The sequence below is a fragment of the Oryctolagus cuniculus genome, chromosome 3, assembly GCF_051225735.1.
Source record: "Oryctolagus cuniculus isolate XC-2025 breed Fujian yellow rabbit chromosome 3, ASM5122573v1, whole genome shotgun sequence".
Taxonomy (NCBI): domain Eukaryota; kingdom Metazoa; phylum Chordata; class Mammalia; order Lagomorpha; family Leporidae; genus Oryctolagus; species Oryctolagus cuniculus.
This window is the reverse complement of record NC_142869.1, coordinates 44,520,721-44,545,467: the sequence shown is the minus strand read 5'-3', so window position 1 is coordinate 44,545,467 and position 24,747 is coordinate 44,520,721. Positions and strand designations below refer to the sequence as shown.

General features: G+C 39.1%; 1 protein-coding gene across 2 annotated transcripts in view; it reads right to left on the bottom strand.

Annotated features, from left to right (window-relative positions):
* The window catches only part of DNAH7 (dynein axonemal heavy chain 7), a 384,555-nt gene that overhangs the window by 53,770 nt on the left and 306,038 nt on the right, over positions 1-24,747 (bottom strand). For both annotated transcript variants that reach the window (XM_089330144.1, XM_089330145.1), the window contains 3 exons: positions 9,781-9,907; positions 8,480-8,674; positions 7,721-7,813 (listed from right to left, as the gene is read on the bottom strand). In XM_089330144.1, the coding sequence (XP_089186270.1) occupies positions 7,721-7,813; positions 8,480-8,674; positions 9,781-9,907 (415 nt within the window). The remainder of the gene's footprint in view (positions 1-7,720; positions 7,814-8,479; positions 8,675-9,780; positions 9,908-24,747) is intronic.

The following is a 24,747-nucleotide window of genomic DNA, read 5'->3' as shown; positions in this document are numbered from 1 at the left end:
CTGCTGGTTCTTGCTTTGTTTTACCATTTCCCTCCTAAAGGAGCTTAGTACACTGAAATATGCTCAGCACTAGATTTATCTGACAGCACAAAAAGTTGTTGTATGTGGAAAAAGAAAACAGCAAAAGGAAGCATAGATTTGAAGAAAGAAAAGAAGAAAAAATTAAGTAAGACATAAATCATTCTTCTCCCTGATATTTTGTCCTGGGTCTTGTCCCTAGGCTTACCTGAAGTTTTCACTGAGACTGATTTTTAATAGGTGAAAACAACAGAGATACTGATTGTACTGACTGATCTTTTTCTGGTAAAGTAAAATAGTTAAATCTTGTGCCATATAAATTATCTGGTTTTTTTTCAGGCAGAGTGGACAGAGAGAGAGACAGAGGGAAAGGTCTTCCTTTGCCGTTGGTTCACCCTCCAATGGCCGCTGGGGCTGGCGTGCTGTGGCCGGCGCACTGCGCTGATCCGAAGGCAGGAGCCAGGAGCTTCTCCTGGTCTCCCATGGGGTGCAGGGCCCAAGGACTTGGGTCATCCTCCACTGCCTTCCCGGGCCACAGCAGAGAGCTGGCCTGGAAGAGGGGCAACCGGGACAGAATCCAGCGTCCCGACCGGGACTAGAACCCGGTGTGCCAGCGCCGCTAGGTGGAGGATTAGCCTATTGAGCCGTAGCACCAGCCTAAATTATCTGTTTTTTTTTTTTTAAAGATATGCCTATTTATTTGAAAGACAAATCTTTGCCTTTAATATTATTTAATTTATATTGTTCAATTTATAATATTATTTAATATTATCAAATTTAATAAATCCTCATTGATCTTCCATCTTCACTCCCCAAATGACTGCAACAAACAAGGCTGGCCCAGGCTTAAGCCAAGAGCCAGAAGCTTCATCCAGGTCTCCTACATGAGTGCAGGGTCCAAGCACTTGGGCCATCTTCTGCTGCTTTCCCAGGCACATTAGCAGGGAGCTGGATGTCAGTGTCTCAGGAGGTGGTTTAACTTGCTACATCACAATGCTGGCTCCTGAGTAAATTATCTAACATTGTTTAGATTTTTTTGCCACAGTTCGTGAAGGCATAAACACAGTTGCTTGCTGTTAGTGAAGAATGGACATGGGAGTGAATGAACATTGTCTCTGGCTTGAATTCATAAGAAGGATTGTAGATGCAGCCTTGGAAAGTAAAGTTGGAAGAGAGTTCCTGCATCTGACTAATATGGCGCTTGATCTCCTGAAAGCATTTCTAAACCTTTCTTGCTCTGCTGTATATTGAATTTTCTTCTCTGCATACAAAACAACCAAGCTGAATTAATAATATCACATTAATGTATTAAAGCATCAAATTAACTTCTTTAAGATGGCTACTTTAGTGTAATAAATATCTTTCTCCTCATATCCATTTGCCTTTATTGGAATTTACATTTGCTTTGATAATAAACAGCAGCTATAAATGTGTATGTAGACAACCTTATGAACATAATTCGTTTAATTGTCTTACTTCAATTTGTTTCCTAAGTAGTAACTACTACATGTATTTATTTTTTCCTTCCCTGAAATATACTTGCATAATAGTTTGAGTTATATATACTTGCTATCCATTTCTTGATCTTATAAGTTAACTGATCCTCCTTCACAGAATGTGGTACTATCTTCAAGTTTAAAATAAACATCCTATAGATAAAAGGCTATCAAAGCATACCTGTATTAGAAGGATACATAATATAACAGGAAAAATGGTAATGGAATATTTTGAAGGCCTCAGAGTCACTGCATCTGCATCCCTGGCTTGGACACAGAAGGAGAACTGTGTGTGTATATAGCACACTGTATATAACCCACTCCAAATTAGGCTGGCATTTCCACCAACTGGAATCTTTTCTCAACTGATAGCAAACTGCAATTAAGCTGCCATGCAGCTCATAAAGAAAGTCCTCTCTGGACAAAAATTCTGAGTGTTTCCACATTTCATTTCTGTGCTCTCTGGAACATCTATTTCCACAGGTTTGTAAGAACAAATCATTGGCATGCCATGCCTTTCAGCAAGTGTCAGTCCTGAAGTATGTGTGTCTGTTGGAGGGTGGTAACTGAGGGTGTTATGGTGTGGAGCTGAGAACTACTGGAAGAATCCTTCTCTAATTCTCCTCTAGATTCATTCAAATATGGAAAAGATATAGAAGAGTAACAACATATTTATAAGCTCCAAGATACCAAGGATCTACTTAACAAGATAACTTAGGTATTGTTCACACACAATAAATATCCACTGAATGAACAAATGGATTTTTTAAAAAGTCAGGATGCCAACATTTGTGAGAGTAGATCTGTATCTGCAGAAATTCTAAACAAAAATAAAGAATAATAAATTCATCCATATACATAAAGTGTAATTTCTAGGTATGTTATTTCATGTTTCAAATATTTTGGAGGGTCACAGATATTGAGATATTCACAGGAAAACTAAGGATTATCACCTGTTCCAGACCTTGTCCTTGGCCTTCCCTCTATTTTTGTTTTCCTATAGCTTGTCTTTTCTTGCTACATTAAATAAACAACAAAAAGTCATTTTTATCATAACCTCTTTCTGCCCAAGGTTAAGTATTTTAATAAATGACAGTTTTACAAACAAAATGAAAAGCACATGGAACTGTACATGTTTTTACTTGTATTAAGTTTGAGTTATTAATGGCTCCAGTTTGTGAGTGATTCATGCTGATGTCAGTTACTGTGCACAGGCAAGGGGGGTTGGTGTGTTGAAATGATGCTTCTGCCTGTTGGTGATGTGGGAGAAGTTAGGGATACTTATCTGAACCTGAGCAGAGACAAATTGGTGTTTCACTTTTAATGTTAAAATGGAACAAACGTTCTTGCTCTCAAGACTGAACTGTTGACTCCCAAGGTAAAAGAAGCCACACTAGCTATTCAGTTTGCAAGGCAATAGAATTGAGTTTACTTCTGCAATCTGATTATGCTAGCATTATGTTTATAAAATGAAATGTGTCAGTAACAAAAATTATGAAGGGATCTAGGCAACCATTCTCCCAAAGGCAGGAAAGATGTTTGTTGTTTTCTATACGTGTTTTTCCATTTATTGCAAGTTCTTACAGGATTTATTGGAGGTCAGAGAAACATATTAACTTATATGTGACATGTTTCTTATTATAAGCTGATTAGTTTTGCTTTTTGTTTACAGTTCAGAAGGATAGAACTATGGCCAGAAGCTCTTCATTTTGTAAATGAACTCAAAAATTTCCCCACCTCAGTATTTATCCATTTGGTACATTTCTTCTGTCAATAAAACACATAAACTATTTAATTATAAAGCAAAGTGCAAGCCCATTTAATTTTATCTACTGGAGATTTAATGAAAATCTTATAAATTTTTCCAAACTAGTGCATTGGAAAGCCTGGCACTTATAGCCTCTTATCACCAGATTGGTTTAAGGGGAGAGAGGTGTAAGAGACCCTGCTCACAAATTATGCTGACAAAATTTACTATAAACTAGAGATGAATCAATTGCTGATTTGCCTGGCAGATTTACTGATTTTTCTCTTCATCTGAAGTTGGCCAAAAAATATCAGCCATATGTAATGTTTATCTTTTCTCTGTATGCTAATACAATTCTACTTTGGAAAATTATTATTCTTTCAAAAGCATAATAGCCACATATCATTTTATAATATATAGACTCCAAAATCATCAATTTACTTCAACAAATTAGAAGACTTGGTAAGATTAAAGGGTTTGAAATTATCAGATAATACAGCAGCATACTAAAACTTACTTTTACTCTAAGGATATGGATGTGATGGTATAGATAATGGTAACCAGTTATTACTGCGTCACTTGGGATACATTCAGCTTAGCTGCAGTAGTGAACAACTTCCTAATGGCAGTTGCTTAACACAGTGAAAATTTACTTCTTGTCTCCACCAAGTCTTGTGGGTGTGCAGGCAACTAACTCCATGTGTTGGCTCAGCAGCTCAGCCTGCCTATGTCATTTAGGAATCAACGCGAGATTCTACAACTTTGATGGAAGTATCTTAGAGAATTTTACATGGGGAAGTAAGTAAATGCTTCTGTCCTGACACTTTTGCTCACACTTTACTGGCCAAAGCAAGGTCTATGACCACAATTCCCCTCCCCCACCCCAACTCTTCAAGTGTGCACAGAAGGAGAGCAAAACCAGAAATACTGCTGAGTAGCACAGTCTCCACACATGTCCACCTATCTATGGGAAATGGGAAAACATTAAGGGGTATTTATGAAAATATATGAAATTGCTAATGAACTGGGCAGAGTAGCCAAGAGAAGTACAAAATCATCAGTTTAACTATACAAATCAATACCCTCCAAAAAGCATCCCAAACAACAACAAAAACCTTTCAATTTGAAATGTAGACCCCCATATCCCTCAAACAAAATTTAAAGACAGAATGAGTGTGGAATGTGGCACTTGATCTGTTTGATAGATCAATGTACTTTCAGATTAAAATGTCAAAATTTTTAGAACATAAAACTGGGGCATAGACACTTGCAGATTAAATGGCTGAAATTAGGAAATGATTTACTAATCATTTTAAATTAAAGTTAATATAAACAGAAGACTGTTTTTCAAATAATGGGACTCAGTGGCACATGCAGAGCCATCTTTATCTAGCTTAGAAAAACAAACTGAAAAGTTTAATAAAAGGTTTTAAAGGAGGAAGCCATATTAAGCAAGAGTTTGAAGTGTGTCAGTTTCTCGTATATTTTTTAAAATTTCATTTATTTTCATTTTGTTTGATAGGCAGAAAGAGATAGAGAGAAAAGAAGCTGGGGGCGGGGAGAGAGAGAGAGAGAGACTCTTCCATCCACTGGTTTATTCCCCAAATACACACAACAGCCAGGGCTGGGCCAGGTCAAAGCTAGGTGCCTGTAACTCAGTTCAGGTCTCCTGTGTGGGTGGCAGGGAACCCCGTACTTGAGTCATTGTCTGCTGCCCCCCCCCCCCCAAGGTGCACATCTCAGGAAGCTGGATCTGAAGAGCAGAGTAGCTGGGGCTTGAACTAAGCACTCCATTATGGGTCATGAATGTTCCAGGCAGTGACTTAAGCACTGCGCTGCATGCATGTGTCTCTCCCATTTTACCTGAAGTGAAAATTTCTGAGGCTCAATACAGACATTTCAGTGAAGGCTCATTTTTTTTAAAAAGCTACCGAGTGGGAGGATATTTCACCCAGTTCATAAAGAATGTTAACAACTGTAGGTGCTTCCAGCACCCCACAGCAGAGAAGCAACATGGCTTTGGGGAGCTCAAGGCCCTTTGTGAACCTCTTCCTCCATAAGAAATATTAAATATTATATTCTACAGTTGTTTTGGTATAAAACAAATACAATGCAGCTGGATTATCTTCTGAATTTTAAAGGAATTAAAATATATTCATGGAACCCTAAAACTATCATGGGCCTTTGGCATTGCTGTGCCTAAAGGATACCTGGGCCTCTGCTAAGAACACACCACTGCATCAAGCAAGAATTCCATGTGCTCACTGAACTATGGCTTAGAGAAGAAAAAATGTCTTACCCTATATCATCATTGATGTTTTTGAAAGTAGGGTTTGTTGGCTGGCGCTGAGGCTCACTAGGCTAATCCTCCGCCTGTGGCACAGGCACCCCGGGTTCTAGTCCTGGTTGGGGTGTCAGATTCTGTCCTGGTCGCTCCTCTTCCACTCCAGCTCTCTGCTGTGACCCAGGAAGGCAGTGGAGGATGGCCCAAGTGCTTGTGCCCTGCACCTGCATGGGAGACCAGGAGGAAGCACCTGGCTCCTGGCTTTGGATCAGTGCAGCGCGCCAGCCATAGCAGCCATCTGGGGGGTGAACCAACGGAAAAGGAAGACCTTTCTCTCTCTCTCTCTCTCTCTCTCTCTCACTGTCTAACTCTGCCTGTCAAAAAAAAAAGTAGGGTTTGGTATTTTTTTTATAGATTTGTTCATTTATTTATTTGAAAGGTAGAGTTACAGAGAGGCAGAAGCAGAGGGGGGGGGGAGCTAGAGAGAGAGAGAGAGAGAGAGAGAGAGATCTTCCATCTGCTGGTTCACCTCCCAAAAGGCTGCAATGGCTGGAGCTGCATGGATCTGGAGCCAGGAGCTAGGAGCGTCCTCCAGATCTCCCTTGCAGGTGCAGGGGCCCAAAGACTTGGGCCATACTCCACTGCTTTCCCAGGCCACAGCAGAGAGCTGGATGAGAAGTAGAGCAGCTGGGACTCCAACTGGTGCCCATATGAGATACCAGCACTGCAAGCAGCTGCTTTATGCACTATGTCACAGTGCTCGCCCCTAAAAATAGTTTTTTAATACATTGTTTCATCATTTATATTCTGTTGTTACGATGGAGGTACTGTCTTATACTCCTTCACAACTTAAACTGTGACTACAGTACGTTTTGAAACAAATACATAAACTTGTATTTGAGTAGTAACTATAGACAGGGTACTTTTTCAATTTTTCCCAGCATGTCTAATTTCTATATTATATAGAATATATTTTTTGTGCTTTAATTTTATTTATAGAGAAAGGCTTTTCAGGCTCCACGAGCCTACATTCTGAATGGAGATATGGCAACAAAGTCAGAAATTTCACCAGATCTGTGTCCCCACAGATGGCCCTGTGCCTCTAGCATCACATTTTAATCTGCTTATTTCCAGAAATCCCCAAAAATGTCTGAGAAAGGCTCACAAGGCAGCCTACTCTAACTGGGTGTGGCCCTCGCTCTGAAGCCCCTCCCCCTGCCCCAGCATAGGCTTGGTTCAGTATCCTGCAAGGACTGTCCTGCACCTAGCAATGAGGTGCTGGTAGGGAAGACAGATACCTGAGCTGCTCAGTGATCTGTTTTGCTGTGGAGAAGGCCTCTTCCCCTCTTTTCTCTTTCTACTTTGGTGGTGCGAATTAATAGCAATAACAATAGCGATAACTGTAAAATGATAGTTGTGAATTAGTGAACCCTGTTTACCCTAGGCCAGGTACTGAGGGCCCTCTGAGTCTCATGAGAGTTGTTATGAGCGAAGCAAGCCTGACCCCTTCCTGCATCTCTGGCTTCCTCCCTGGGGATGTGGTCTATCCCTCTTCATACACTCCTGCCCTAATGCTGCCATCCGTCGTGTGTACACCCATCCCAGAGCTGAACTGGTGCTGATGATTTCTATAGGATATAATACAGATGGGGATGACAACGAATATTGAAATCTGCAGTCATGACAAGTCCACTGGGTTCATTGGTTATATAATTCATTACTAAAGGAGCTAAAAGTAGCAATATTGATATTTCCTTGTTGTCAAGAATGATGAATGCCTTAAAAAACAATATTTCACTTGCCTTCCAAAAGCCAACAAAGAACTACAAATAAGGATAGCATTTTAATGATCCATGCATTTTAGTGTATAAGCATGATATAAATGTCATTGATTAATTTCACCAAAGTACTGAAATAAAAACCAGACCACAGCATGTAAAGGGAGTCAACTGTGAAGAATGGGGAATCATAAATTTAAAAGAATCATAAAATTAAAATAGAACCTGGTTGATAACTAGTTTAAGAGTGGTTTTAATAGATTAATAAAACTTTTTGAAAAATAGTTTTATCAGAAGGAAGCAGGATTATTTTCCAGGGCTCCTCCCCCGTGTTCGGCTGAACTGTGCAGGGAGGAAGGACTGGCATTGTGGAGCTGCTGTCAAAGCCCACGTTTACCTTGTCTGGCCTCAAGCAACGAATGACAAGCATCCTTTGAAACTCATTTGTTTTTTCTTCCCACTCTTCAGGGAAAACCTCATGGTGTGGTTCCTAGAATTGCAATGCATAAAATTCTATAAATAATAAATTTTTATTTATTTAAAAGGCATAAGAGATAAGGCAGAGAAACAGAGAGAGATCTCCCATCAGCTGGTTCACTCCCCTTATGCAAAAAAGAAGCACTCAATCAGAAAGAGGGATAATATAAACTCATGTTTTAACATTTGACTAGTTTCTTTGAATTTCTCTCTCTCTCTCTCTCTCTCTCTCTCTCTCTCAGATTTATTTATTTTATTTGAAAAGCAGAGTTACAGAGAGGGAGGGAGGGAGGGGGGGAGAGAGATAGAGAGAGAGAGAGAGATGTTTCATCCACTGCTTGACTCCTCAAATGGCCACAACAGCCGGAATTGGGCTGATCTGAAGCCAGGAACCAGGAGTCTCTCCCTGGTCTCCCACATGGGTGCAGGGTCTCAAGCACTTGGGTCATCCTCTGCTGCTTTCCCAGGCACATTAGCAGGGATCTGGATCAGAAGCAGAGCAGCCGAGACTCATACGGGATGCCAGTGTCACAGGTGGTAGCTTTACCCATCATGACATAGTGCCAGCCCTGGCTAATTGTTTAAAACTTACTTAAATCTTGCTTTTAAGCAAAGTAAGATATTTAACATTATGTTCTCCATTGAAAAAACTGAAATAAGCAAATGGGTTAGAACATACCAAACTATCGTAAACCTTTTTCCATCCATCCTTTAAGTGCATAAACTCTTTACGAATGGATTTGAAGGCTGGCAAATCATCTAATCGACATATTTCATCCCAGGACTTCTGAGGAAGCCATGTACAAGGGTTGGCATGAGGGTTATCCAGTCCAATGCCGCCAGTTAGCAGAAACCTCCACTCAGCTTTATTAACCTTTGGAAAACAAGGTAGCATGGAGAATAAGACATGAATTCATTTTACATTAGTAAATTTACAAGCATTTTTGGAGCTGAGTGTTAATTTGTAAATATAAGATATAGTCCCTATGAGACTTTATAGCTACTGATACAACTAAGCATTTATTCCTACAGAATCAAAGTATCTGTTGTAAACAGCTTTCAAAATGGTTCCATTTTATTTATTTTTATTTTTTTTTAACTTTTATTTAATGAATATAAATTTCCAAAGTACGGCTTATGGATTACAATGGCTTCCCCCCCCATAACGTCCCTCCCACCCGCAACCCTCCCCTTTCCCACTCCCTCTCCCCTTCCATTCACATAAAATGGTTCCATTTTAAATAGACACTTTTGATAATTTTCCCCCAGAATTTTCACTGTCAACATATAAAATGTGAATACATTCTACTTGAACATATGTTCTCCAAAATGATTGTTTAGAGTCCTGTTGGTCCTGGAAATTGCAGAGAGAAAGTCATCAATCTGTCATGTTTTCAATTATTTTACATAAACTAAAATGTTACCATTAAAAAAGAAATGTAAGAATAAGGCCTTTACTCTTTCAGAATTCACCATGCAAAATTAATATTAAGGAAATATATGTATAAAATAATGACTTTACATGATATATCCCTTCCATTCTTAAAGTGCTTTCAACATTTTAAATGAAAAAATTTCAAAGATAGTAAAAATTTATGGAGGATATCATTCAGTGGAAAGATTAGATTTGACTAACTTGCAGAAGCTTTTAAAAACGCTGTCATTTACTTTGTTACTTAGTACAAATATATAAATATATTTACTAAATTTATATGCATGTTTATATGATAATAAAAACAGATTTACTTTAAGCTGAAACAGATAAAAGTTTAATTAATAGTACCATTAGGAACTCAGTGCTTACTGTATATATATCTTCTGTGAAATTCAGTCTCCTAATTTCTCATGTTAACTACAATAACAATCAGTATTATTTTGAACTATTTACAACCTTCATATATATTTTTATAGAACTGGTAAATTAATGAGTCAGTGTGAATTTTACGGTGTTTTTTTCTTACAAATGAAAACAATACTGACCGCACGCTCGTGTATCAGTAGATTGACAGTGAGACAGAAGGAGAAGAGCAGCTTATCCTTTTCAAATAGTGACCGGCAGACATTGACATACAGAGAGTATGTAAAGTGATCCCTGAGGATCTGAAGCCTAAGGATTGACAGAGAGAAAAGTAGATAAATAAAAAATGTTTTGTATTTTAAAGGAAAGGCCTTAAGAAAACCCATTAGAAACCATTTAGATATATGTTTTCTAATAAACTTTCTGGTCAATTGCTCTCAAAACAATCCAGGATCTTCATTAACTGGGTGCAGCAATTTGAGATCTGTACAATGTAGAAACACTTCAGTAGAAATGGATTTTACTGTTGACTGAACTTTTCAAACCTTTATCTTCCTTTTGGAAAAAAGTCGGTGCATGGTATATAAATCTACTACATTAAGAGATTGGTGGGCTGTTTTTTAACAGAGCATTTCTGGGGATAAAATGAGACTTCCTAACAATATAAATACTTCTAAATATTCTACACTATGTGTTAAATGAGCAGACTGGAATTAATAACTCCTTTAATAAAAATTACATTTAGTATTGTGCTACTCTCTTCACAAAGCCAAAAAAAGCTAGATAAATGTTTTATTTTTCTGGATACTCTTTTTCCCATTTTTCTTTATTTACTTTTCAACAGTTTAAATCTTTGAAGGCTATGGCATCACTTGGATTGTGCATCCATAGGCCTTCACAGGAAGGTTGCTTCAGAATTTTGCATGAACTAAGCCACTGTTTCCATGAGCACGAGTTACCTTCCCCAGATTACTCTGGTTTTGTTTGGTTTGCCACCAGGAATCATTGTGTTGTACTTTGCTTTGTATACATAAGCACACCTCTTGCCCAAGCAGAACTGTTTCATCTTGAGCATAAACACTTTTAATTTTAAGAAGCACCGTATTCTCCCCTTGCTTCTGGAAACCTTGCGTATAGCCAGCAAAAATGGCCTTGCACCACAGTCTTCCAGACATAGTTGCCTTCTAGAAGTCCTGTTCTCAGCAGGTCTCCAGAGGCTCCAAGATGGCAGAAAGACCTGGAGAAATCTTGATAAACTATATGTTTATTTGCCACAGAGGAAAAATAGAAATATGAATAATTACAATATTTCTACCTATTTAACTTTCTAGTAAAATGTTAATATATGTGATCTGTATTCATAATAATTCTTAAAATCAATATATTTCTTTAAGTATTTCCCTTAATTATCACATAAGGAAATAAATTATCATTGAAATAAAATGTTAAAAATACTTTTATTACATAGAATATAATAGTTATGACAGAAGTGAACAGTTGACTGAAAATGTCTGTAGAGCACTAATGTGTGTGATATGGATTAGTGGCCCAAACATTCTAAGCAGATAGATTTATCCAAATGAAAAAGCAGCTATTTTATTAAGATTAAAAAACATCATACTGGAGTTTTTTTTAATGTGTCTGAAAAAATATTCACCAGTAAGAGCAGACCTTGGCCATTTTCAGACTGATATCTTGGGCTGTCAATCACCCTTGCTCTATTTTTATTTCCCCCTTTTTCATCGCTTGTCTAGTCCTTTAAATAGTTTATTACACATCATTCACATGAAGAGAATTTTCACAAATTGATACATCTTATTTCTAGCTGAGAACACTGAAAAAAGGTTTCTTAGAGAAGGCCTTGAAAATAGTTGTTGAATACAACTGAATGCTTAGAAGACTTAAAATAATCATATAATTTCTGCTCTATTGTAATTTTAATAAGCTGTCTTTTCATCATGGCATTTAAGTCTTCTCACAAAGAGAAGAATTCATACAAAGTGACTGAGATTTGTTTTTTCTGAAAATAAATTAAAATTTCTACATTTTTACATCGTTTCCACTTTTAGATAGGAAGATTGAAGGGAGAATACTAAGAATAGTAATAAGGGTCAATCATATTAGAAGTACAAGTTCAACCTCACTAACAACAAAATTCAGGAAATATGATATTTTAACCATTTATTACAGTTAAAATACGATAAAAATTATTCTCAATGCAGTTGAGTGATACATGATCATTCAAGTTTCTATGATGGAGTTGTATATTTGATTAACATTTTAGAAAAGAAATTTACATGAGAAGCTTGGAAAAAGAATACCTTTGTCCTAATTTTCATCTTCTAGTCTAAAGAAAGAATCAATAATGTGAACATTTATACTCACTGCAGTATCATTTATAACACAAAAGCTAGAGACTACTTGTAAATCCTATGATATAAAACATATGGTATGTTCATAAAATGGTATATTGTGCAGCTACTAAAATAATGTTCAGAAAGCACAGGGGAAATAATTTTTTAAAAGATTTATCTATTTATTTGAAAGGCAGAGTTATTGAGAGAGAGAGGGAGAACAGATATTCCATCTGCTGGTTCATTCACCAAACGGCCTCAACGGCCAGGTTCGGGCCAGGCCAAAGCCAGGAGCAGAAGCTCCATCCAGGTCTCCCATGTGTAGGTGGTATGGGCTCAAACTCTTGGGCCATCATCTCTGCTTTCACAGGCCTTTGCTAGGGAGATGGACAGGAAGTGGAGGAGCCGGGACTTGAACTGGCACCCATATGGTATGCTGGCAGCACTGTAGGTGGTGACTTTACCCACTACCTAGCAACACCAGTCCCCAGTAAAAATGCATTTTACTGTTGACTGAGCTTTAAAAGGTTTTTTCCTTTAAAAGGTCAGTGCATGGTATATTAATCTACCATACTAAGAGGTTGGTGGGCTTTTTTAAAAAAAATTCTTCTGACCCCCTGCCCCCTTTTTTTAAACTTATTTATTTGAAAGGCAGAGTTACAGAGAGGCAAGGAGAGAGAGAGAAGCCTTCTATCTACTGGTTCATTCACCTATTGGCCACAATGGCCAGAACTGGGCCTATCCAAAGCCACAAGCCAGGAGCTTCTTCCGGGTCTCCTACATTGAGTGCAGGGGCCCATCTTCTACTGCTTTCCTAGGCCATAGCAGAGAGCTGGATCAGAAGTGGAGCAGCCGGGACTCGAATGGGCGCCCTAGGGGATACAGGCACTGCAGGAAGCAGCTTTACCTGCTATATCATAGTGCTGGCTGCAGTAAGCTGTTTTTAAACTACAGAGCATTTTTGGGGATAGGCTTTAATTTCCTTATCTTTATGGTTAGAGCATACCAGCTCCTCTCCTCCAGTTCTTTAAGATGGTGTATCAACAAGTCAGCCAGCTCTACTGTGAAACATCAGAAATTGTTACTTCTCTTTATGTTTTGGTATCTATCACCTAACCTTCCTCAATACCCCACCCCCTTTCCTAGTCCCTCATAATCATTATTCTAAGTTCAGAAAAGTTCCTTTCTTGGTGTAGCCTCTTTGGAATGCTATTTGGTTCTATTCATGAAGAGGCAAGTATGCATGCTCTGTGATCATCAATTCCATTCCTGGTTATGTGCAGGTTCTTCCAATAGTTCATGGAAAAGTAGAATTAAAAGATAAATATATTTTGGTGCAAAGATTTTTTTGAAATCCATGAGTAGTTTTTTCATAATCCACATTTTCCATGAATACTTGGAATACTTTGGAATACTTCCCATATACCTACCAGAGATGTGAACACATCTGCACCAAATGCCATGTACAGGAATGTTCAAGGCTGCAAAAATTCACAATAGTCCCAAACTGGAAATAAACACCCTCAAAAGCAGAATGGATAAGTTGTGGTATAGTGTTGTGACAAATAAAAACCAAAAAAAGTTTAATTCTCTCTGTGGAAAATAAAAGGAGAGATTCCACTCCTCTCCTTTTTCTTAGGTAATTTACTTTGGAAAACTTAAAACTGTAAGTACTTTCTCCTATCTTTGGAATGTATTCAGACACTTTGTCAAACCTGTCAGGCCTTTCTCTGCCTTAGGACTCACAAATGTCTTTCTCAAAGACCCAGGAGTATTTTCTTTGAAATGTAAAAACCAAGGGAGATACCACCCTTATTTCCAAGTTTCTGTGCAGTTAGGAACCTAACTTTCAAGAGCACCTTGGTACAATGTGCAAAACCGCCTCCTGTTGTATGGATATGAAACGTTTGTTTTTTCTCTTGATAAAGCTAGTTTGCTAATGCAGACGGTCATCTCCATTGCCAGGTAAAGTTAGGCTAAACTAAGCATGATTTAATGGGTTGTATTCATTCAACTTTATAGGGGAGGAGATTCCTCTCCATCTGTGAGGAAGGCCTGTGATACACATCACATTCTGGTTTAATGTTTATTCAATAACAAAACTGTTTTCTCAATTACCTTTAAGAGAGAATTTAGGGGTTGGAGTTAGAGAAAGATTTAGTTCTTAATTATACCTCCCCTACAGATAGAAAACTAACAATGAAAGTAAACAAAATGCTGCCATCTACAAGATGGTATACTGGAATTTCACAACCATAATGTTTAGTGCAAGATGCTAGAAAAAAAGAACACACACTGTGTGATTCCATTTATTGGAAACTATAAAACAGGCACAACTAATCTGTGGTGTTGGACGATTGGACTGTGGTTACCTTGGGTGAGGGAAGTTAGTGAATAGATGGAGACACCAGGCTTCTGGGCTGTTGATACTATATGTGTCATGAGTTAGGTGCTAGCCACATAGGTGCAGTCACTTAAGAAAATTCACTGGGAAAATACTTCTGAGTTCTTCAAACTGCTATATGCACATTAATAATTTCAATAAAAAGTTTAAAATATATTTTTTCTATTTTACTCTTTGGTTCCAGAATTATACTTTTAAGGTTACTATTTTCATTATATGACTATTATGCTTACTAAAGTAAAGGGTTTTAACTAAAAGAAAAAGTCACATTTTATTTTCTATGAAAAGGATTCAAGTTTTAAAAAATTGTAAGGGGCTATAATCATAGTTATGAAGAAAAAGCTACCATAACTTGGATGAGTTCTATTGCATATAATGAAAGAAAATAAAGCACAGATCATTATTTTTAAAGCACAGAATGGCTCTAGTTTTTAAATCTTATCCAAAAAATTTCTTTAAATGGTAGACTAAAGAAATTTTCTTCTCTAGACTCCAGAAAGTACTTTGATTTTAACTGCTTAAGAGAATATCAATCTTGCGGCTATTGTTTTAACCAAGGTAGAAATTAAGAACTGCAGTAAAGGAGATCATTATTTATTGTGTGGATATAATGTGATAAGAACTGTAATATGTGCTAGAAATTTGGATTATAAGTCCTTGCCTCAGGGAAGGAACCTAGTGTAGAAAACCAGACATGAATGTTTAACTAAATAACTTAAAATACAAATGACTTAGAACCTTTCTAAGATCATTTAAAATTTTGTTTTTTAAAATGTCAGTAATCATCCTGAAGATTTCAGAAAACACAGGAATAACTCAGACATTTAAAAAAATCATCATACAGAGGGGATTAATATGGCAGAGTAGGGAGGGAGCTTGCTTATCTAGTCTAGGAAAAGATAGTTTTAAAAAATTGAAAAGCGTGCAGTCTCAGGAATGAGTTAGAGAGAAAGCAGCAGAGGAAACTCTATGCAAATTGGAGGGACACAGAGGACCTAGGTGGAGGGTGAGGACATGCACAACTCAGGATCCCAGCACCAACAGCGTTGGAAAGCAAGGTGAGACCAGATTGCAGCAGCCAAAGCCACTGGAGAAAAAGCTGCAGGAAGAGCTTAGAGGGAATCCAGCCTGGAGCCCTGTGGGGGATAGTATACCTGCCAAACTAGAAGAGAGAAAACAAAGAGGGGGCACATTCCTGTCTCTCTCATCACCCTGCCGCAGCATCCTGTAACAAGCCGATAGAAAATGGGCACCATTGTAGGCATATGTTAACAGCTGAGCCAGCTCCTATTTGCTCCCAGCAACCAGCCAAGAAGAGACTCCTGAGTCTGGTGGGGAGAACAGACAGGGGGCTGGGTGCTTGTGACTGTGTGAGGCTTGTGTGCCAGGACTGTGAAAACACTGAGGCTGCATTGGAAGACTCAGGGTATAGTGGGACATTGGGCAGTCACTGTGGAAGGCTCTATATGATCAGGGCTCCCTGGTTACCTGGAGAGGGACACTGCTGGGGAATCTGAGCTTACACTGGGGACTGCACAGATCCTTTGTGTGGTCCTTGTGGCAGAACAGACAAATATTATACCCACTGGGGCTAGCGTCCAGGCACTGGTCATCTTTGAGGAGAGGAGCTCAGGTGAGTCTATGCCAACAGACAAGAACAAACCTCTCAACTGATTAAAGAGAGAGAGAGAGAGAGAGTGAGAGAGAGATTGATTTACCACAGCAAACCTGGGTGTGTCACCTCAGACACAACCTTCAACCTGGAGCACTGAAGAGAGCTCCTAGGCCATACACACTACACACCTCTAGGTATTCCTTGAAAACAGACATTCCACTAATCCAACAGACATAGTCCAAAGATAAAATATGTCATAGTAAAAACACAAAACACAAAGAAACAAACCAGTATCTCCACAAATGCCAATTAACGAATGCACATATTCAAGGAACAAGAATAAGGAAGACAACATGACATCCCCAAAAAGAACAAAACTCTTCATTGCTAGATTGGAAGATGATGAGATTGAAGAAATACCAGAAACAGAATTCAGAAAAATGATCATAGGATTACTTAGAATTGATTAGAAGCAAATGATGAATTAATGAAATCCATACATGACATGAAAGAAAACTTCTCCCATGAAGTTGAGATCAAAGTGAAATCTTGGAAATGAAGAATTAAATAGAATAAATGAAAAAATGCAATAGAAGGTCTTTACAACAGAATCAGTGAAGCAGAAAAAATAATATCCAACTTAGAAGAAAAGCACAGGAAATTATACAGTCAGACAAAAACAAGAAGAAGAAAACTGAAACACTATTGAGAATCTATAGGATACTACCAAACAACCCAACATACGGGTTCTAGGAGTTCCTGAAAAAGTGGAAAGAGATAAAGTATTAGAAGGCCTTTTCAGTAAAATAATAACAGAAAACTTCCTTAAGTTGGATAAAGAAAGGAATATCCAAGTACAGGGAGCACATGGAACTCCTAGTAGACATGACCAGAAAAGATCTTCACCATGACATATTGTAATCAAACTCTCCACAGTAAAACATAAAGATTCTAAAATGTGCACAAGAGGAATGCCAGTTGCTTTTCAGAGGATTTCCTGTTAGACTCACAGCGGACTTCTCATCAGAAACCTTACAGGCTAGGAGACAAAAGTGAGATATAGGCCAAGTCTTAAGAGAAAAGAATTGTAAACCCAGAATACTACACCCTGAAAAGCTCTCATTTATGAATGAAGGTAAAATAGATATTTTCCATGACAAAAAAACCCTGAATTTTATCACCTGTCCATCTCTGCAAAAGATGCTTAGGATGTGCTACACACAGAAACACTGAAACAATATGGCCATCACTAGAAAGTTGGAAAAAGAAAAGAAATCTCCCAGTAAGAGTACAAAGGAAATCCAAAGTAAAAAATAGGAATATTTTTGAAAAAATGGCAGGGCATTTTGAAAAAAAATGGCTGAATGGTTTAAAAACAAAACCCATCATTTGCTGCCTACAAGAAACACATCTCACCAACAAAGATGCTTGCAGACTGAAAGAGGAAAAGGTTGGAAAAAGATAGTCCATGCTAACAGAAACCAAAAAAGACCTGGTGTAGCCATCCTAATATCAGACAAAATAGAATTTAATACAAAAACTGTTAAAAGACACAGAAGGGCACTATGCAATGATTAAGGGATCAATTCAACAGGAAGATGTAACTATTATAAACAAATGTACATCTAATTACAGGGTACCAGGCTATTGAAAAGAAATGTTAAGGGATCTAAAGGGAGACATAGACTCAAATACTTTGGTAATGGGTGATTTCAATACCAAACTTTCAGCAATGGAAGATCAACAGACAGAAAATCAGCAAGGAAACAGAAGAGTTAATCAACACTATAAACCAAATGGACCTAACAGATATCTACAGAACTTTTCATTTTACAGTTACAGAATATACATTGTTCTCACCAGTGCATGGAACTTTGTTTGGAATGATCACATAAAACAAGTCTCAGCAAATTAAAAAAAAACTGAAATCACACCTTGCATCTTTGTAGACCACAATGGAATGAAGCTGGAAATTAGTAACTCAGCAATCTCTAGAACATATGCAAACACATGGAGACTGAACAACATGCTCTTGGAAAAACAGTGGACATAGAGGAAATCAAAAGAAAAATCAAAAAATTTCTGGAAACAAATGAAGACAACAATAAAACATATCAAAACTTATAGGATTTAGCAAAAGCTATATTAAGAGAAAAGTTCATAGCAATTGGAGACTACATCAAGAAATTGGAAAGGCACCAAATAAATCAGCTATCAATGCATCTCAATGATCTAGGAAAACAATAGCAAAGCAAATCAAAACTAATAGGAGAGGCCGGCGCCGCGGCTCACTAGGCTAATCCTCCACCTAGCGGCGCCGGCACACCGGGTTCTAGTCCCGGTCGGGGCGCCGGATTCTGTCCCAGTTGCCCCTCTTCCAGGCCAGCTCTCTGCTGTGGCCAGGGAGTGCAGTGGAGGATGGCCCAGGTGCTTGGGCCCTGCACCCCATGGGAGACCAGGAAAAGCACCTGGCTCCTGGCTCCTGCCATTGGATCAGCACGGTGCGCCGGCCGCAGCGCGCCGGCCGCGGCGGCCATTGGAGGGTGAACCAACGGCAAAGGAAGACCTTTCTCTCTGTCTCTCTCTCTCACTGTCCACTCTGCCTGTTAAAAAAAAAAAAAAGGTATGTGAGAGAGGGGGCGGAGCCAAGATGGCGGAATAGTGAGGGCGCGCACCGATAGTCCGGGAAAATTTAGTTTAATAAAAGGGGAGTTACGGTAGCCTCAGAAAAAAGAACCAGGAAAATATTGCAGACAAAACTCTTCTGGATCCAGTGGGCGTGAATCGGAGGACCTACTGGGAGAACAAGGTCGCCCACCGCGCGCGAAAGCCGAACCGCAGGACCGAGCCGCGGGACTGAGCCGCGGAAGCCGAGCCGCGGGACTGAGCTGCGCAAGCTGCAGGGTCTGCACGCAAGTGCTCGAAGGGGAGTGCAACAGCGGGGAGACTTGGGAAGTCCAGGGCTCCGAGTCCACACATCGGCGCTGGAAGGGGAGCAGACCTGCGTGGAGAGCGTGGGAGCCCACAGTTTGGGACATCAGCGGCAGACTCAACACACCAGCGCTGGAACGCGAGGTGAGCCGAACCTCAATAACCCGAGACACCGGCAGGCAAGCGGAGAGAGGAGACTAGAGGGAACGACCCCCGGGGCGGGGGGGACTTCACCAAGCTAACTGGAAGAGAGAGAGAGGGAAAAAAAAAAAAAAAAGGTGACTGGTATGGACACGGGTTTCTCTCTCTCCGCTCACCTCTCAAGGGCGAGCAAGACAAAGAGCAGGCGCCATCTTGGACATACGTCATAAGCAGAGCGACCTCAGGTCTGCACCGGCCCTGAGCCTAGCAGTAAAACCTGACTCTGGGTGGGGCGAATTAACAGGAGATTAGGACTTAGTAAATTTATGGTGCTACTGAACTGAGACTGTGAAAAAAGAGACGGTGGGGGAGAGAACTCACGGAATTCACGTGAGCACTCTCCAGAGACGCTACAATTCCGTAACTTTGGCAACCCAGTGGGAGACTGAAGGAGAATTTGAGCCCACTCTAAGGGCCGAACAGATTCCCTGTGTGGTCCTTGGGAAAGAGCTTCTGATCTCTGGCTCCTGTGGGTATATCATTTGCCTGCTAACTACCTCCAACTTTGTTCAGCTGTGCAGAATAACTTCCCTGTTGAATCAAAAAAAAAGAGAGAGAGAGAGAGAGAGAGAGAGGTTTACCACGCCTAACCTGGGAGTGTCACCTTTGGCACACCAAACAGAGCTCTCAGGCCACACCCATCTCAAGCCCTAAGGCTCCATCAAAAACAGATAGTCCACTTAATCTAGAGTCATAGTATAACAAGAAAAAGCACCACAGTGAAGAAACCAAATATCTCCAATATGACAAATAACAAACGCAAAAACCAAGGTAATAAAAACAAGGAAGTCACCATGAAGCCCTCAAATGAAAAAGACACCCCAATTCAAGATTATGAGGATGATGACATAGAAGAAATGCAAGAAGCAGATCTCAAAAAATTGATAAGAACATTAAGAAGTTCTCAAAAACAAATTCTTGAACTACAGAAATCCTTAATGGACAAGATAGAAAATCTCTCTCGTGAAAATGAAATATTAAGGAGGAATCAAAATGAAACGAAACAACTAGTACAACAGGAAACTGGGATAGTGACTGAAGTGAAGAATTCAATAGATCAAATGAAAAACACAATAGAGAGCCTTACAAACAGAATGGGAGAAGCAGAAGAGAGAATATCGGACTTAGAAGACAGAGAACAGGAAAGGATACAGTCAGACCAAAGAAAAGAAGAGGAAATTAGGAATCTAAAACATATTGTCGGGAATCTTCAGGATACTATTAAAAAACCCAACATTCGGGTTCTAGGAGTTCCTGAAGGCATGGAGAGGGAGAAAGGATTAGAAGGCCTTTTTAGTGAGATATTAGCAGAAAATTTCCCAGGTTTGGAGAAGGACAGAGAAATCCTAGTACAGGAAGCTCACAGAACCCCTAATAAACACGACCAAAAGAGACCCTCACCATGGCACGTTGTAATTAAACTCTCCACAGTGAAACATAAAGAAAAAATCCTAAAATGTGCAAGAGAGAAACGTCAGATTACTCTCAGAGGATCTCCAATCAGACTCACAGCTGACTTCTCATCAGAAACTCTACAAGCTAGGAGGGAATGGCAAGATATAGCCCAGGTACTAAGAGAGAACAACTGCCAGCCCAGAATATTATATCCTGCAAAGCTATCATTTGTGAATGAAGGTGAAATAAAGACTTTTCATAACAAACAGAAATTGAAAGAATTTGTTGCCACTCGTCCAGCCCTGCAAAAGATGCTTAAAGATGTGTTACACACAGAAACAAAGAAACACGGTCATCAATATGAAAGAAGGTAAAGGAAGGAAACCAAGGAAGGAAACCTCACAGCAAAAGATCACAGGGAATTCAAAGCATATATTAGAACTTATCTTTGGCAAATGGCAGGGCAAAGTTACCACTTATCATTAGTCACATTGAACGTGAATGGCCTGAACTGTCCAGTTAAAAGACACCGTTTGGCTGATTGGGTTAAAAAACAAAACCCATCTATTTGCTGCTTACAAGAAACACATCTTTCCAACAAAGATCCACACAGACTGAAAGTGAAAGGCTGGAAAAAGATATACCATGCCAACAGAAATGAAAAAAGAGCAGGCGTAGCCATCTTAATATCAGACACCATAAACTTTACCACAAAAACCATTAAGAGAGACAAAGAGGGACACTACATAATGATTAAGGGATCAATTCAACAGGAAGATATAACAATTATCAATGTATATGCACCTAACTACAGGGCACCGGTTTATCTAAAAGATTTGTTAACGGACTTAAAGGGAGACTTAGACCCCAATACAGTAGTACTGGGGGACTTCAATACTCCACTCTCAGAAATAGACAGATCAATAGGACAGAAGATCAACAAGGATACAGTAGATTTAAACGACACTATAGCCCAAATGGATCTAACAGATATATACAGAACTTTCAATCCTACAGCTAAAGATTATACATTCTTCTCAGCAGTACATGGAACCTTCTCTAGGATTGACCACATACTAGGCCATAAAGCAAGTCTCAGCAAATTCAAAAGAATTAGAATCATACCATGCAGCTTCTCAGACCATAAAGGAATGAAGTTGGAAATTAGTAACTCAGGAATCCCTAGAGCATACGCAAACACATGGAGATTGAACAACATGCTCCTGAATGAACAATGGGTCATAGAAGAAATCAAAAGAGAAATCAAAAACTTTCTGGAAGTAAATGAGGATAACAGCACAACATACCAAAACTTATGGGACACAGCAAAAGCAGTGTTAAGAGGAAAGTTTATATCAATAGGTGCCTACATCAAGAAATTGGAAAGGCACCAAATAGATGAGCTTTCTATTCACCTCAAGGATCTGGAAAACCTACAGCAAACCAGACCCAAATCTAGTAGGAGAAGAGAAATAATTAAAATCAGAGAAGAAATCAACAGGATTGAATCAAGAAAAACATTACAAAAAATCAGCGAAACGAGGAGCTGGTTTTTTGAAAAAATAAACAAAATTGACACCCCATTGGCCCAACTAACTAAAAAAAGAAGAGAAAAGACCCAAATCAATAAAATCAGAGATGAAAAAGGAAATGTAACAACAGACACCACAGAAATAAAAAGAATCATCAGAAATTACTACAAGGACTTGTATGCCAGCAAACAGGGAAACCTATCAGAAATGGATAGATTCCTGGACACATGCAACCTACCTAAATTGAACCAGGAAGACATTGAAAACCTAAACAGACCCATAACTGAGACAGAAATTGAAACAGTAATAAAGGCCCTCCCAACAAAGAAAAGCCCAGGACCAGATGGATTCACTGCTGAATTCTACCAGACATTTAAAGAAGAACTAACTCCAATTCTTCTCAAACTATTCAGAACAATCGAAGAAGAGGGAATCCTCCCAAATTCTTTCTATGAAGCCAGCATCACCTTAATTCCTAAGCCGGGAAAAGATGCAGCACTGAAAGAGAATTACAGACCAATATCCCTGATGAACATAGATGCAAAAATCCTCAATAAAATTCTCGCCAATAGAATGCAACAACACATCAGAAAGATCATCCACCCAGACCAAGTGGGATTTATCCCTGGTATGCAGGGATGGTTTAATGTGCGCAAGACAATCAATGTGATACACCACATTAACAGACTGCAGAAGAAAAACCATATGATTCTCTCAATAGATGCCGAGAAAGCATTTGATAAAATACAACACCCGTTCATGATGAAAACTCTAAGCAAACTGGGTTTGGAAGGAACATTCCTCAATACAATCAAAGCAATCTATGAAAAACCCACAGCCAACATCCTATTGAATGGGGAAAAGTTGGAAGCATTTCCACTGAGATCTGGGACCAGACAGGGATGCCCACTCTCACCACTGCTATTCAATATAGTTCTGGAGGTTCTAGCCAGAGCTATTAGGCAAGAAAAAGAAATTAAAGGGATACAAATTGGGAAGGAAGAACTCAAACTATCCCTCTTTGCAGATGACATGATTCTTTATTTAGGGGACCCAAAGAACTCTACCAAGAGACTATTGGAACTCATAGAAGAGTTTGGCAAAGTAGCAGGGTATAAAATCAATGCACAAAAATCAACAGCCTTTGTATACACAGACAATGCCATGGCTGAGGAAGAAATTCTAAGATCAATCCCATTCACAATAGCTACAAAAACAATCAAATACCTTGGAATAAACTTAACCAAGGACGTTAAAGATCTCTACGATGAAAATTACAAAACCTTAAAGAAAGAAATAGAAGAGGATACCAAGAAATGGAAAAATCTTCCATGCTCATGGATTGGAAGAATCAATATCATCAAAATGTCCATTCTCCCAAAAGCAATTTATAGATTCAATGCAATACCAATCAAGATACCGAAGACCTTCTTCTCAGATCTGGAAAAATTGGTGCTGAAATTTATATGGAGGCACAAGAGACCTCGAATAGCTAAAGCAATCTTGTACAACAAAAACAAAGCCGGAGGCATCACAATACCAGATTTCAGGACATACTACAGGGCAGTTGTAATCAAAACAGCTTGGTACTGGTACAGAAACAGAAGGATAGACCAATGGAACAGAATTGAAATACCAGAAATCAACCCAAACATCTACAGCCAACTTATATTTGATCAAGGATCTAAAACTAATTCCTTGAGCAAGGACAGTCTATTCAATAAATGGTGCTGGGAAAATTGGATTTCCACGTGCAGAAGCATGAAGCAAGACCCCTACCTTACACCTTACACAAAAATCCACTCAACGTGGATTAAAGACCTAAATCTACGACCTGACACCATCAAGTTACTAGAGAACATTGGAGAAACCCTTCAAGATATTGGCACAGGCAAAGAGTTTCTGGAAAAGACCCGGGAGGCACAGGCAGTCAAAGCCAAAATTAACTATTGGGATTGCATCAAATTGAGAAGTTTCTGTACTGCAAAAGAAACAGTCAGGAGAGTGAAGAGACAACCGTCAGAATGGGAAAAAATATTTGCAAACTATGCAACAGATAAAGGGTTAATAACCAGAATCTACAAAGAGATCAAGAAACTCCACAAAAACAAAACCAAAAACCCAATTAAGAGATGGGCCAAGGACCTCAATAGACATTTTTCAAAAGAGGAAATCCAAATGGCCAACAGGCACATGAAAAAATGTTCAAGGTCATTAGCAATCAGAGAAATGCAAATCAAAACCACAATGAGGTTCCACCTCACCCCGGTTAGAATGGCTCACATTCAGAAATCTACCAACAACAGATGCTGGCGAGGATGTGGGGAAAAAGGGACACTAACCCACTGTTGGTGGGAATGCAAACTGGTCAAGCCACTATGGAAATCAGTCTGGAGATTCCTCAGAAACCTGAAGATAACCCTACCATTCGACCCAGCCATCCCACTCCTTGGAATTTACCCAAAGGAATTTAAATTGGCAAACAAAAAAGCGGTCTGCACCCTAATGTTTATTGCAGCACAATTCACAATAGCTAAGACCTGGAACCAACCTAAATGCCCATCAACGGTAGACTGGATAAAGAAATTATGGGATATGTACTCTTTAGAATACTATACTGCAGTAAGAAACAACGAAATCCAGTCATTTGCAACAAAATGGAGGAATCTGGAACACATCATGCTGAGTGAAATAAGCCAGTCCCAAAGGGACAAATA